Below are 12,396 nucleotides of genomic sequence, written 5' to 3'. Positions count from 1 at the left end.
ACTCAAGAACTGTGAGATCATGACCTGAGGCAAAGTCAGACGCTTAACTGATTGAGCCACCCAGGCGCCCCAATTTTTACCTTTTATCACTAGTTATGTGTGTCTCTATTTACAATGTGTAGCTAGTTTTTTTTTTTTTTTTAATTTTTTTTTTTCAACGTTTTTTATTTATTTTTGGGACAGAGAGAGACAGAGCATGAACGGGGGAGGGGCAGAGAGAGAGGGAGACACAGAATCAGAAACAGGCTCCAGGCTCCGAGCCATCAGCCCAGAGCCTGACGCGGGGCTCGAACTCACAGACCGCGAGATCGTGACCTGGCTGAAGTCGGACGCTTAACCGACTGCGCCACCCAGGCGCCCCTAGTTTTTAAATGTATTTCTTGTCTTGTTTGCAAAATATTTTGGTTATGTTTGAACTTTTTCTTTTTTCAATTATTTTTCTGTGCTTATTTCCCCATTCCTGTCTATGGTTATGTTGACAGTTTTTTTCTCTAGTGATAGGGAGATTTTACTCCTATACAAGCTGTGATGCCTACCAATAACTTTTGAGCATATCTATTAAACCAACATTTAGGTAATATCCACAACACTCCACTCTCCCATCTCTAAATATGGTGTTCTGTAGCCATGCCTGGTCCCTTGCTACGCTTTCCCTCCAGTGGAGAGGCCTGGCATTTCCAGTTTTACATGTGTGTGTAGGGAAAAGTAATCCAAAGCATTTTTGAATGTTATTCTTTTTTTCCTTTTTTAAATTTTCTTTCTTATTTTTTTAAATTTACATCCAAATTAGTTAGCATATAGTGCAACAACGATTTCAGGAGTAGATTCCTTAGTGCCCCTTACCCATTTAGCCCATGCCCCCTCCCACAACCCCTCCAGTAACCCTCTGTTTGTTCTCCATATTTAAGAGTCTCTTATGTTTTGTCCCCATCTCTGTTTTTATATTATTTTTGTTTCCCTTCCCTTATTTCATCTGTTTTGTCTCTTAAGGTCCTCATATGAGTGAAATCATGATATTTGTCTTTCTCTGGCTGACTAATTTCACTTAGCATAATACCCTCCAGTTCCATCCACGTAGTTGCAAAGGGCAAGATTTCATTCCTTTTGATTGCTGAGTAATACTCCATTGTGCATATATACCACATCTTTATCCATTCATCTATCGATGGACATTTGGGCTCTTTCCATACTTTGGCTATTGTTGATAGTGCTGCTATAAACATGGGGGGTGCATGTGTCCCTTTGAAACAGCACACCTGTATCCCGTGGATAAATGCATAGTAGTGCAATTGCTGGGTTGTAGGGTAGTTCTATTTTTAGTTTTTTGAGGAACCTCCATACTGTTTTCCAGAGTGGCTGCCCCAGCTTGCATTCCCATGAATATTGTTCTTGATTAACAAACCAAAATGGTTTACTAGTTTGTCTCCCATTCTTTGGGAGATTAGTTAAAAGGATTGATTTGTCAAACCTTTTCTTGGCTCCTACCATGTGTCAGGCTCTGTACTGGGCTTAGGGATTGCAAAGATTAAGACACTTTTCCTGCCCTTAATTAAATGGGAGGAAGAGATACACATTCAATTCAGGAGGCTAAGGGCTTGGTGGTTGGGTGCACAAAGCGCTATGGGGAACTGACGGAGCTGGAACGTCATTGGCCATCCCACCACTTTCTAAAAAAACGATGCTGGCAGACACATCCACAGTAATTTCAAAGGATCCTTCCCCGCTTCTCGTAGATCAGCCAGCAGAGAACTCAACCACAGAACCTGCAAGACACGGAAAGCAAAGAAGGGCTCTCTTGCGTGTTACCCACGTCCTACGTCCCTAGTGCATTCCATTTTGGCTGCGCCTACAATTCCCAAAATGCAGCGCGGAGGCTGGAGGCGGACGCCCCTCGCCGAGCGGGGCCTTATGATTGGTGGTGAGCACTGGACCAATCGGAGAAGTTGTTGTTTGTCAGTCTAGGAGAACCGGTCCGGGAGGGAGGAAGGTGGCAAGATGGTGTTGGAAAGCACTATGGTCTGGTGAGGAGCTGCCTCGGGGCCCCGTGATGGGGCGGGATGGGGTGGGCGACGCATGTCGCGCGGAGGCCGGGTGGGCTGGGATGGGGGTGGGGGACCAGTCGGCGAGATGCGGCCCAGGGCCAGGAAGGAAGGAGCTCCATCGACTTCCTGAGTCATCCCAGGGCCCGGGAGAGGTGGATGGGCCCGGAGTACCCCCAGTATCCCTCAGCTGTCGGACTGTCATTGACCAGCCGATCCCTGCTGCCTTGCTCTAGTCTAGCGTCATCTTCTCTAGACTATCCCCAACTCTGCTGTCTGTAGCCAGAGTCCTGCTTCTCAGACTCATCGTGTAGTCTACCCTCCGCTTCTCAAAATAATGGGTATTAGGAAGGGAAATTGTAAATTCTTTCCCAGCCCCGGTTGCTCATCTCTGTCTCCATTACCTTTCCCTGTATCATCTCGAAAGGTATTATTTGTAAATTGCTTTCTCTGTGTCAGGCGTGAATTTACGTTGTCTCACTTACACCTCACAACACTCCTAGGTAAATATCTGTCCATTTTACAGATGGAGATACCGAGTCTCAGCAATTTTAAATGACTTGCCTGAGCCAAGACATAAACCCCAGGCTGTCTGACATTAAAGCCCTTATCTGGTGAGCTAAATCTCTTAATCAGTCTCAGACTTGGGCTGAGTATTTTATTATAAGTTGGAGTAGAAGATGACACAAACTTTTGCGAGGTTTCAACGATTTCTTCGAAGTATGAGAGTAAAATATAATACAAAATAGTACACAAACACAAATCGCCAGTTGGATGGAAGAACCACCTGAGTTTTCTTTTGGTGGGCGGGGGATAGCATTGCCAGATAAAATATAGGATACACAGCTAAATTTGAATAGTTCATATAAACAATAGTTTTTAATATAAAAAATGGCCATAGGTATGTCCCAAATATTGCATGGGACACATTTATACTAAAAAGTTACTTAAAAATTTTTTTTGCTTGGGGGGCGCATGGGTGGCTCAGTCGGTTGAGCGTCCGACTTCAGCTCAAGTCATGATCTCGTGGTCTGTGATTTTGAGCCTGAGCCCCGTGTTGGGCTCTGTGCTGACTGCTCAGAGCCTGGAGCCAGCTTTGGATTCTGCGTCTCCCTCTCTCTCGGCCCCTCCCCCACTCACGCTTTGTCTCTGTCTCAGAAATAAATAAACATTTTTTAAAATTAAAAATAAAATTAAAAAAATTTTTAACATTTTTTAGAGATGGGGTGGGGGAGGGGCAGAGAGAGAGGGAGACACAGAATCCCAAGCATGTCCCAGGCTCTGAGCTGTCAACACAGAGCCCAAAGTGGGGCTCGAACTCATGGACCGTGAGATCATGACCCAAGCCAAAGTCGGAAGCTTAACCGAGCCACCCAGTGCCCTGGAAGTTATTTGTTAATTATGTATAGTTCAAATTTAACTGGGAGTGGAGTCCTATTTATTTATTTGCTAAATCTGGCAACTTCTGGGAGAGAGCATGTTAGAGTAGAAAAAGGACAGGATTTGGAATACAAAATCCTGTGGTTTTGGTACTTACCAGCTCTATGTTCTGGAGAATCTAGTAAATCTCTCACTGGGGAGAGTAGTGACCTCCACTTGCCTTATAGCACAGGTGGGTAAAATGTTTGTGACGGTGCTCTGTAAACTGTACAGCGCTGTACATCTGTTAGGTTCAGTGTACTTGAGGAGTCCTCAAGAGGGAATTTAAGAGGGGCCTTGAAGGGATTTTGACAAATGTTGAGGAAAGACAGACAGTTAGGGGGAAGGGCAGAAACCAAGCTGCTGAAGTGTAAATGCCCAAGGTGTGGTTAGGAATTAGGAAATAGGCTAGTGTGACTTGATTATAAGGTTGTTGGTGTAAGGTAGTTTCTTTCTTTTTTCAGAGGTAGATGGATGTCAGGCTCAGGAGGTCGACCTCTGTCTGGTACCTTCCACAGAGGACTTCTGAAAGAGTTCATGCCATGGGGATGCCAAGCCGTTTACAAAACGGCGTTTAAGAATATTGCATGGGATATGCCTGGGTGGCTCAGTCAGTTAAGTGTCCAACTTTGGCTCAGGTCATGATCTTGCGGTCTGTGAGTTTGAGCCCCATGTTGGGCTCTGTGTTAACAGCTTAGAGCCTGGAGCCTGCTTTGGAGTCTGTGTCTCCCTCTCTTTCTGCCCCTCCCCTGTTTGCACTCTGTCTCTCAAAATAATAAGTAAACATTAAAAAAAAAAAAAAAAAAAAAAAGAATATTGGCCTGGCTCATGATCTTGCAGTTTGTGGGTTTAAGCCCCGCATCGGGCTCTTTTCTGATAGCCCAGAGCCTGGAGCCTGCTTTAGATTCTGTGTCTTCCTCTGTCTCTGCCCCTCCCCTGTGCGTGCTCACACACTCTCTCTCTTTCAAAAGTAAATAAACTTAGGGGCACCTGGGTGGCTCAGTCGGTTAAGCGTCCGACTTCAGCTCGGGTCACGATCTCGCGGTCCGTGAGTTCGAGCCCTGCGTCGGGCTCTGGGCTGATGGCTCAGAGCCTGGAGCCTGCTTCCGATTCTGTGTCTCCCTCTCTCTCTGCCCCTGCCCCGTTCATGCTCTGTCTTTCTCTGTCTCAAAAATAAATAAAACGTTAAAAAAAAAAAAAATTAAAAAAAAAAAAAAAAAGTAAATAAACTTAAAAAAATAATAAAAATTAAAAAAATATTGGCCTGGCTTGATGTATAGGAGGAAAGATTAGGTCCAGAGAGACATATTGGTGGCCAATTGTAGCAGTCCAGTCATAGAATAATGATGAGAGCCACTCCTCTTTTTCTGTAGAGCCTCATAATCTGCTGTGCATGAAAATTCTTTGGAGGAGTTTATTAAAAATTGCAAGTATTTGACTCCGCTCTCCATCTGCTGAGTCAGACTCCCAGCCAGGGAAGTCCAGGCATCTGTATTCTTTTTTAAATGAAGACTTTATGGAATAGGTGGATAATATCATAAGTCCTTATTTAAAAAAAAATTTTTTAATGTTTTTATTTTTGAGAGAGACAGAGCATGTGTGGGGGAGGGGCAGAGAGAGAGGGAGACACAGAATCAGCAGCGGGCTCCAGGCTCTGAGCTGTCAGCACAGAGCCCGACGTGGGGCTCGAACTCAGAAGCCGAGAGATCATGACCTGAGCTGAAGTTGGATGCTCAACCAACTGAGCCACCCAGGTGCCCCTAAGCCCTTATTTTGAGTTGGGTTTTTGTTGGGAAAAATTATATACCTTTGAGCAAAAGTAGTCAAGAAATAGATACATTATTTGATTCATATAGAGGTCAAAACTAGAAAAACTAAACAGTGCACATACACTTTTCTAGGGATGCATACGTAGGTGTTCAGGCATCTGTGTTTCCCCCACCCCCAAGGCATCTGTGTTTTTAATCCCACCATACTACCATCACCCTCCCTGTGTTCTGATGCCTGTCAAAGTGGGAGCCCTGCTGCCGCATTCTCCACTGTCTGTTCTCCCTACTGCTCAAGTCCCCTTGCTTACATGAGGCCTTTCTTCCAGCCCTTAGCCATCTGCTCTTGCCCTGTTGCCCAGAGTCCTTATACTTAGTAGCTGTCCAGTTGGATGGTCCTCAATGCCTCCATTGTTTTTTATATTTGGACTCACTACTGTATTTGAAGCTAGAGAGACTGTTACTTCCCTGCTGGGAGAATAATCAGAAACAGTGTATCAGGGAAAAAAGAATATAATGCATGGTCAGTCGAGTCAGCCCTTGATCTCCTTTACATAGATGGAGTTTCCACTATGAAAACTAGTCTGTGTGTTCATGCTTATTGTTAGGCCCTGTGCTAAGTACTTTCTATGAATTTCATCATCGTAGCAATCCTGTACAGGTAAAAATTCATTTTACAGATGAAGTAACTAGACCTTAGAGAAATTAAGTAACTTCCTCAGGATCATAGTATTAATAAGTAACAGATTGGGGATTTGAACCTGAACCTGAACACTGTTCTTTACTCCCATTTGTGTTTCTTAGGGTAGTTTCTTAATTACCTCTCTTCATCATGTTTGGTTTATATTTATTGCCAGAGGATACTAAAGAAAAAGATTGCCACCGGGACCATATTTTGTTAGCCAGGGGAAATGAAGTGTCTCATCTAGGAGGACCCTCCTTCCTCCCTTCAGCACAGATGGAATCATCGACAGAGTTCTAGAGGATCTCGAGTCATCAGGAATTGATCCTGCTCAGGGCTTGTGTAACGGCTTCATTTACTTGCCTTCTTATAGTCTCTGGGAAGCTGGAGCTTATATTTCATATTATCTGGGTCCCTTAGATTGGGAAAAACTGCAAGGATAAAAGAAGTGAGACTCCAAATCCATGTAATCTCATTTTTGCAATTTAGTCCAGCTGTCAAAGCTGTTGAACATTTAACCAAATGATTGCATTGTGTTTTCCTGCACTCAGTGCTGCCAATCATGTATTATTTTATAAATATTTTCTACTTTTGGAATGCTCACATTTTAAAGGCAAATTTAGAATATACATCCATGACAGTGCTTAATAACACTTACATGCCTCTTATGAGAAGGTGGTTGTGGTACATGAGTGGATCTCAATGTTTGGTGCTTATCAGAGTCACTTGTGGAGTGAAGATTTAAATTTTGTTTCCCCCTTCTCTCATTTTGAGTCTCTAAGTCTGGTGTAATGCTTGGAAGTCTGTGTGTGTGTGTGTGTGTGTGTGTGTGTGTGTGTGTGTATGTGTATATATATGTATATATATACACATACACACACACACACATATAAATGCACTGCTGTACATTACAATGTCTCTCAAAGGAAAAGTGTTGCAGGGAGGTAGGGGGTCCCTAGAACTAGAGAGAATGTCTCAGAGAGATCCTACAATATGTCTTCTTTCCCTTCCTTCTCTCCTAATCTGACAGCGTGGACAACAGTGAATATATGCGGAATGGGGATTTCTTACCCACCCGGCTGCAGGCCCAGCAGGACGCTGTCAACATAGTGTGTCACTCCAAGACCCGCAGCAACCCTGAGAACAACGTGGGCCTCATCACACTGGCCAAGTACATGGGGCAGAGGAGGAGGGGCTTGGTAGGTGGGTGGGTGGCTTCCCACATGTGACCCACTGTGGTATCCAGGTTGCCACCCTTTCGTAGGTTCTGTGAAGTTGTGTTTGCCTATCCACCTTCTAGACTAGTTTCTTCACTATTTGGTGGAAATGTAAATCGTAACTTGAGTTTAATATTAATCTGAATTTAATACAATTATGAAACTAGATCTTCTGGGGTGAGAGTTCACAATATATTTTAAATTCAATGAAAAGTGATTTGGGATAAGGGTCCCCAGGGCATTTATCACATGTCCTCTTACCCTAGAAGTGGTCTAAGGACTGATAACCCTCAGATGAGTAGCCTCCCGTCCCAGTATCCGTGTTGTCAGCTGGCCAGTGGGTCTAGAGATGGAGCAGGTGGGAGACATAGTCAATAGCATCGAGCTATGGTAGAGGGATTGTCATGTTATCCCCCAGAAGGCAGGATAACAGGAATTCAAGGGAAATTGGGAGGAAGAGGGCAAGTTTGCAAAATCAACTACTTATTTCCTGCGCTCATATCTACTGAATACTATTTCCAGTTTTATGGAGATATGATTGACGTATAACATGGCATAAGTTTAAGGTATACAACATAATGATTTGATATATGTATATATTGTGAAAATGATCACCATGCTAAGTTTAGTTAACACCCATATCTCACAAATTTTTCTTTGCTTGTGATGAGAACTTTTAAGGTCTACTCTCTAAACACTGGGCGTTCGATTAAGAAAAGTAGAGATTACAGTTATTATAAAGGTCTTTAAAGAGAAGACAAGTCAGGTGCACCTGGCTGGCTCAGTCGGTAGAGCATGTGACTCTTGATCCACATTGGGCGTAGAACTTACTTAAAAAAAGGAAGGAAGAGTCAAATACAGTTTTTGAGGCACTTGTCCTGACCTGAAGTCACAGAAACCGTTTCCCTACATCCCAGTGACTGTGAAGTGCTGACCACACTCACTCCTGACACCGGCCGCATCCTTTCCAAGCTTCACACTGTCCAACCCAAGGGCAAGATCACCTTCTGCACTGGCATCCGCGTGGCCCACGTGAGTCCTACTGGATCCCTTTGATTGTTTCCCCGTGTTCTGAAGTTCTGCCCCCAACGTTGTTCATTTCTCCCCTGGAGTCTTGAGCCAGAACCAGAGCAGGGGAATAGAAAGGACTCAGAAATGAGTAGAAAAGATACGGTGGGATGAATTCCAGGACCAGTGATGACAGTGAGGGAAAAGACCCCTGGAATTAAGACTCACCCCTCTTCCTTGTCCACACAGAGGCACAGTAAGGAGGAAGGGTGAAGGAGGGATTAGACCCTTCTGTGTCTAATGTGTGTGAGCAGGATGGTGGACTTGTGGAATGTAGAAACCATAAGAACCATAAAAAAAGAGTGACAGGGAGCGAGCTAGGTGATGCCTCTGGCTGACTGTGAGAACTTCCTCTCTCTTTACAAGCTGGCTCTGAAGCACCGACAGGGCAAGAATCACAAGATGCGCATCATTGCCTTTGTGGGAAGTCCTGTGGAGGACAATGAGAAGGATGTGAGTCCAGGTGACAGCTGGGACATTTGGGAATGGGGTCTCTCAGGCCTTAAGGGAGCCTGGCAGAGTCATTGGGTTCATCACTTCGGGGAGAGGTGGATCTACAGAATTCAGTGTTTCTGTTGGGGGGCCTTGGGGAGGTTAACCAGTTTCCGTATGCTTTTGTGAGGTGTGTCATTTCCCCTCATGGTATGGAACAGATTTCCTCATTTCTCTTCTTTCTTCTTAGCTGGTGAAGCTGGCTAAACGTCTCAAGAAGGAAAAAGTGAATGTTGACATTATCAACTTTGGGGAAGAGGTGAGTAAGGCCAGGTTGGGGGGCATGGACTTGATTTGGCTGTAAATAGAACAGTCCTTCCCCAGAGGAGTGCCTGCACTGTGAGAGAGTAGCTACAAACAAAAGCTGAAGTGGCAGAAGACGGGGAGTAGGGCAGGAAGGAGAGCCTGCTGTGTCCTTGCCTCCCTCAGGAAGTGAACACAGAGAAGCTGACAGCGTTTGTAAACACACTGAATGGCAAAGATGGTACCGGTTCTCATCTGGTGACAGTGCCCCCCGGGCCCAGCTTGGCCGATGCCCTCATCAGTTCTCCGATTCTGGCTGGTGAAGGTGGTGCCATGCTGGGACTTGGTGCCAGTGACTTTGAATTTGGAGTGGATCCCAGTGCTGATCCTGAGCTGGCCCTGGTGAGCAAACATTGACCTCACGTAGAGCCCAGGGGTCCTTCTTTGTCCTCCTTACTCACACACCCACACGCCACATAGCTAGCTTCTCTAGGGCTAGACAGTCCCGAGCACCCTTGCTCATTTTCCCACACTCCCTTCGGGTCCCTCTTCCCCTTAAATCTGTGTGATCTCCGGGGGCACCAGTGTCAGTGCCTCTTGTTCACTTGTAATTAAAGCCCAGGCTTCTTCCAAGTCCTCCCTTTTCCCCTGTATCATCTCTTACCTCCCAGCTTCTTCCCCATGTACATAAACCAGAAGCTGCCCCTTTGTGTTCCTTTCCCACCCCTCAGGGGACTCACCCAGTGCCCGCGAGGAGGGCGGGCAGAATGACTGACCTTGCCCTGCCCTTTGCCAGGCCCTTCGTGTCTCTATGGAAGAGCAGCGGCAGCGGCAGGAGGAGGAAGCCCGGCGGGCAGCTGCAGCCTCTGCTGCTGAGGCCGGGATTGCTACAGCCGGGGCCGAAGGTGAGGGATAGGGCTGAAGGGTGCCCAGTGGCCCAGGATAGAGGTGCAGGAGAAGGAGTGGGGAGGCCCGGCAGCCCCGGGAGTATATGGGCTGGGGGAACGCTTTGGGGGTGGGTCTGTGTGGACCCTGGCACCGGTTCTACTCTACCACTCTCTTTCTTTTTCCAGACTCGGATGATGCCCTGCTGAAGATGACCATCAGCCAGCAGGAGTTTGGCCGCACCGGGCTCCCCGACCTGAGCAGTATGACCGAGGAAGAGCAGATTGCCTACGCCATGCAGATGTCCCTACAGGGTGCAGGTGAGTCAGGGCCCCGGGACTCAGTGCTCAGGCGGAGAGGTTGGGTCCGGAAATGGAGCTCAACACACTGACCTCTTTTCCTCAGAGTTTGGCCAGGCAGAATCAGCCGACATTGATGCCAGTTCAGCCATGGACACATCTGAGCCTGCCAAGGTGAGGGCCAGCAGTGATTCCCCATCCCCATCATGCTTAAAGTCCCCCGGTGTTCACGTCCTCAAACCCTCCAGGCCTGAAACCACTCTTCGGGTTTCACAGCTGAGCTTTTTGAGGAGCGCAGGGAAAGAAACAGAGGTATATACGTTTCTTGTTGGTAAACTTTGCTAAGGCAATAGGACGCTCACAGTCAAGGTTGAGTAAGTGTCCTCATGTTCTGTAATTGTCCTTCCTTTTTGGTGGGAGCAGTCTGGACGGGTGTGTAGGATATTGTCTTCCCACCAGGGTGAAAGGCGGAAAAAAAGAATGGGTATCTGAGAGCAAGAAATCTGAACGTGATGGCATGTGATTTTATGCTGTATGCTCAGGAAGCTGAGTTCCAGTTTCTCTGGTCAGTACTAAATGTGTGAGTTTGTACCGCATATAGGCACCGGATATTTTCCTCAATTGTCCTTCCTACTCTTGGCCAGAGGTGTCCCCGCACCCAGTCAGGTGGAGAGAGAGGCTCAGGCAGCCGTGTGCTCCCCAGATGGCTCAGCCCCTACCCCAAGGCCCCCCGCCCTTTTTCAGGAGGAGGAGGATTATGATGTGATGCAGGACCCCGAGTTCCTTCAGAGTGTCCTGGAGAACCTGCCAGGAGTGGATCCCAACAATGAAGCTATTCGAAATGCCATGGGGTCCCTCGCCTCCCAGGCCAACAAGGATGGCAAGAAAGACAAGAAGGAGGAGGACAAGAAATGAGACTGGGGGCAAGGGTGGCTGAGCCTGCTCAGGGGCCGCACAGGGTGGGACGGGGTGTAGGCTTAGATATGTTACCTGTAACCACTGCCTCCTCAATAAAGCTTGGCAACTTTTGTTTCCTTTTGCCTCCAGTAGTAGTAGCTGTAAGTGTGAGAGAGGGGAGGAGTGCCTGGCACGAAGGAGAGTGTCCCCTACTGAGTCCTCAGTACCTGGTCTCTAATTAATTAATTAATTAAAAATAAAACAATATTGGCCTTTGGAGACTCGAGTCTGGAGCAGGGCCGGCCTGGAAATGTGTGTTTACACACTTCGGAAAGTGCCCAAAGAGGGCCACGAGCGAGGCGCTGTGAGAATGGGAGAAAGGGCCAAACCCTCACAGCCTCTGGGAAGGCTCCTGGAGGTAACACCTGAGTCCTCTATGTTCATCAGGGCGAAATGTCCATCAGCCAACAGGGAAGAGATGGGGATGTTTCCAGTCAGCAGGAACCGTATGTGCTGATGACACAGAGGCACTTGGGAAGAACTGAGTAGCTCAGAGACTGGCTGGGTGAGTGGAGGAGATGGGAAAGTGGTCAGCAGTGAAAACACTGAAGACCAGGGATCCTTGAGACCTGACTTTGACAAGGTGAGGCCTGTGAAGCCACAAGATAAACCTGTTCCATCTTCTTGGAGCACCACATTTAGAGGACGGTTTTCTCATAGGGTATGGAATAGAATGCAAAATTCACATAATCCCAAAGCAGCTTACTAAATGGGAGGATATTTGCAAATACATATCTGATAAGGGGTTACTATTCAAAATATATAAAGAACTACAATTCGGGGCACCGGGTGGTTCAGTCTGCTAAGCTCCTGACTTTGGTGTAGGTCATGATCTTGTGGTTCGTGAGTTCAAGCCCCACATCGGCTCTGCGCTGACAGTGTAGAGTCTACTTGGAATTCTTTCTCTCTCTCTCTCTCTCTCTCTCTGCCCTCCCCCCCACTTGCATTCTCTCTCTCTCCCAAACTTTAAAAAATTAAAGTAAATAAAAAGAACTTCTACAGCTCAACATCCAAAAAAACCAAAAAACAGAAAACCAACAATCCAACTAAACAATGGGAAGATGACGTGAATAGACCTTTTTCCAAAGGAGACATATAAATGGCTGATACGTGAAAAGATGCTCAACCTCACCAATCGTCAGAGAATTGCAAATCAAAACCACAATGAGATCTCAATTTACACGTCAGAATGGCTTGTATCAAGAAAATAAGAATAGTGTTGACAAGGATGTGAAGAAAAGGGAAGCCTCGTACACTCTGGAGGGAGTGGAAATTGGTGAAAACAGTTTGGAGGTTCCTCAAAAAATTAGAAATACCATATAATACACT

At 46.3% G+C, this 12,396-nt stretch overlaps 1 protein-coding gene across 4 annotated transcripts; it reads left to right on the top strand.

The window, feature by feature from the left end:
• Positions 1 to 1,901: 1,901 nt before the first annotated feature.
• PSMD4 (proteasome 26S subunit ubiquitin receptor, non-ATPase 4) lies at positions 1,902 to 11,144 on the top strand. 4 transcript variants are annotated; one of them, XM_060622667.3, is made up of 11 exons: positions 1,935 to 2,021; positions 2,566 to 2,653; positions 6,937 to 7,077; positions 8,041 to 8,155; positions 8,558 to 8,644; positions 8,874 to 8,942; positions 9,113 to 9,328; positions 9,723 to 9,831; positions 10,000 to 10,131; positions 10,217 to 10,284; positions 10,855 to 11,144. In XM_060622667.3, exons 2-11 carry the CDS (start codon positions 2,595 to 2,597, stop codon positions 11,023 to 11,025), a joined length of 1,167 nt encoding a protein of 388 aa, XP_060478650.1. In that variant the 5' UTR covers positions 1,935 to 2,021; positions 2,566 to 2,594; the 3' UTR covers positions 11,026 to 11,144. The 4 variants fall into 4 exon arrangements, with proteins under 4 accessions (XP_060478651.1, XP_060478650.1, XP_078307569.1 ...); XM_078451443.2 differs by lacking the exon at positions 2,566 to 2,653 and adding an exon at positions 6,082 to 6,248 and having other exon boundaries at positions 1,999 to 2,021; XM_060622669.3 differs by lacking the exon at positions 1,935 to 2,021 and adding an exon at positions 6,082 to 6,248 and having other exon boundaries at positions 2,577 to 2,653.
• Positions 11,145 to 12,396: the final 1,252 nt, after the last annotated feature.

This window comes from Panthera onca, chromosome C1 (genome assembly GCF_046562875.1).
Source record: "Panthera onca isolate mPanOnc1 chromosome C1, mPanOnc1 haplotype 2, whole genome shotgun sequence".
Classification (NCBI taxonomy): Eukaryota; Metazoa; Chordata; class Mammalia; order Carnivora; family Felidae; genus Panthera; species Panthera onca.
This window is presented reverse-complemented; position numbering and strand designations above follow the sequence as displayed.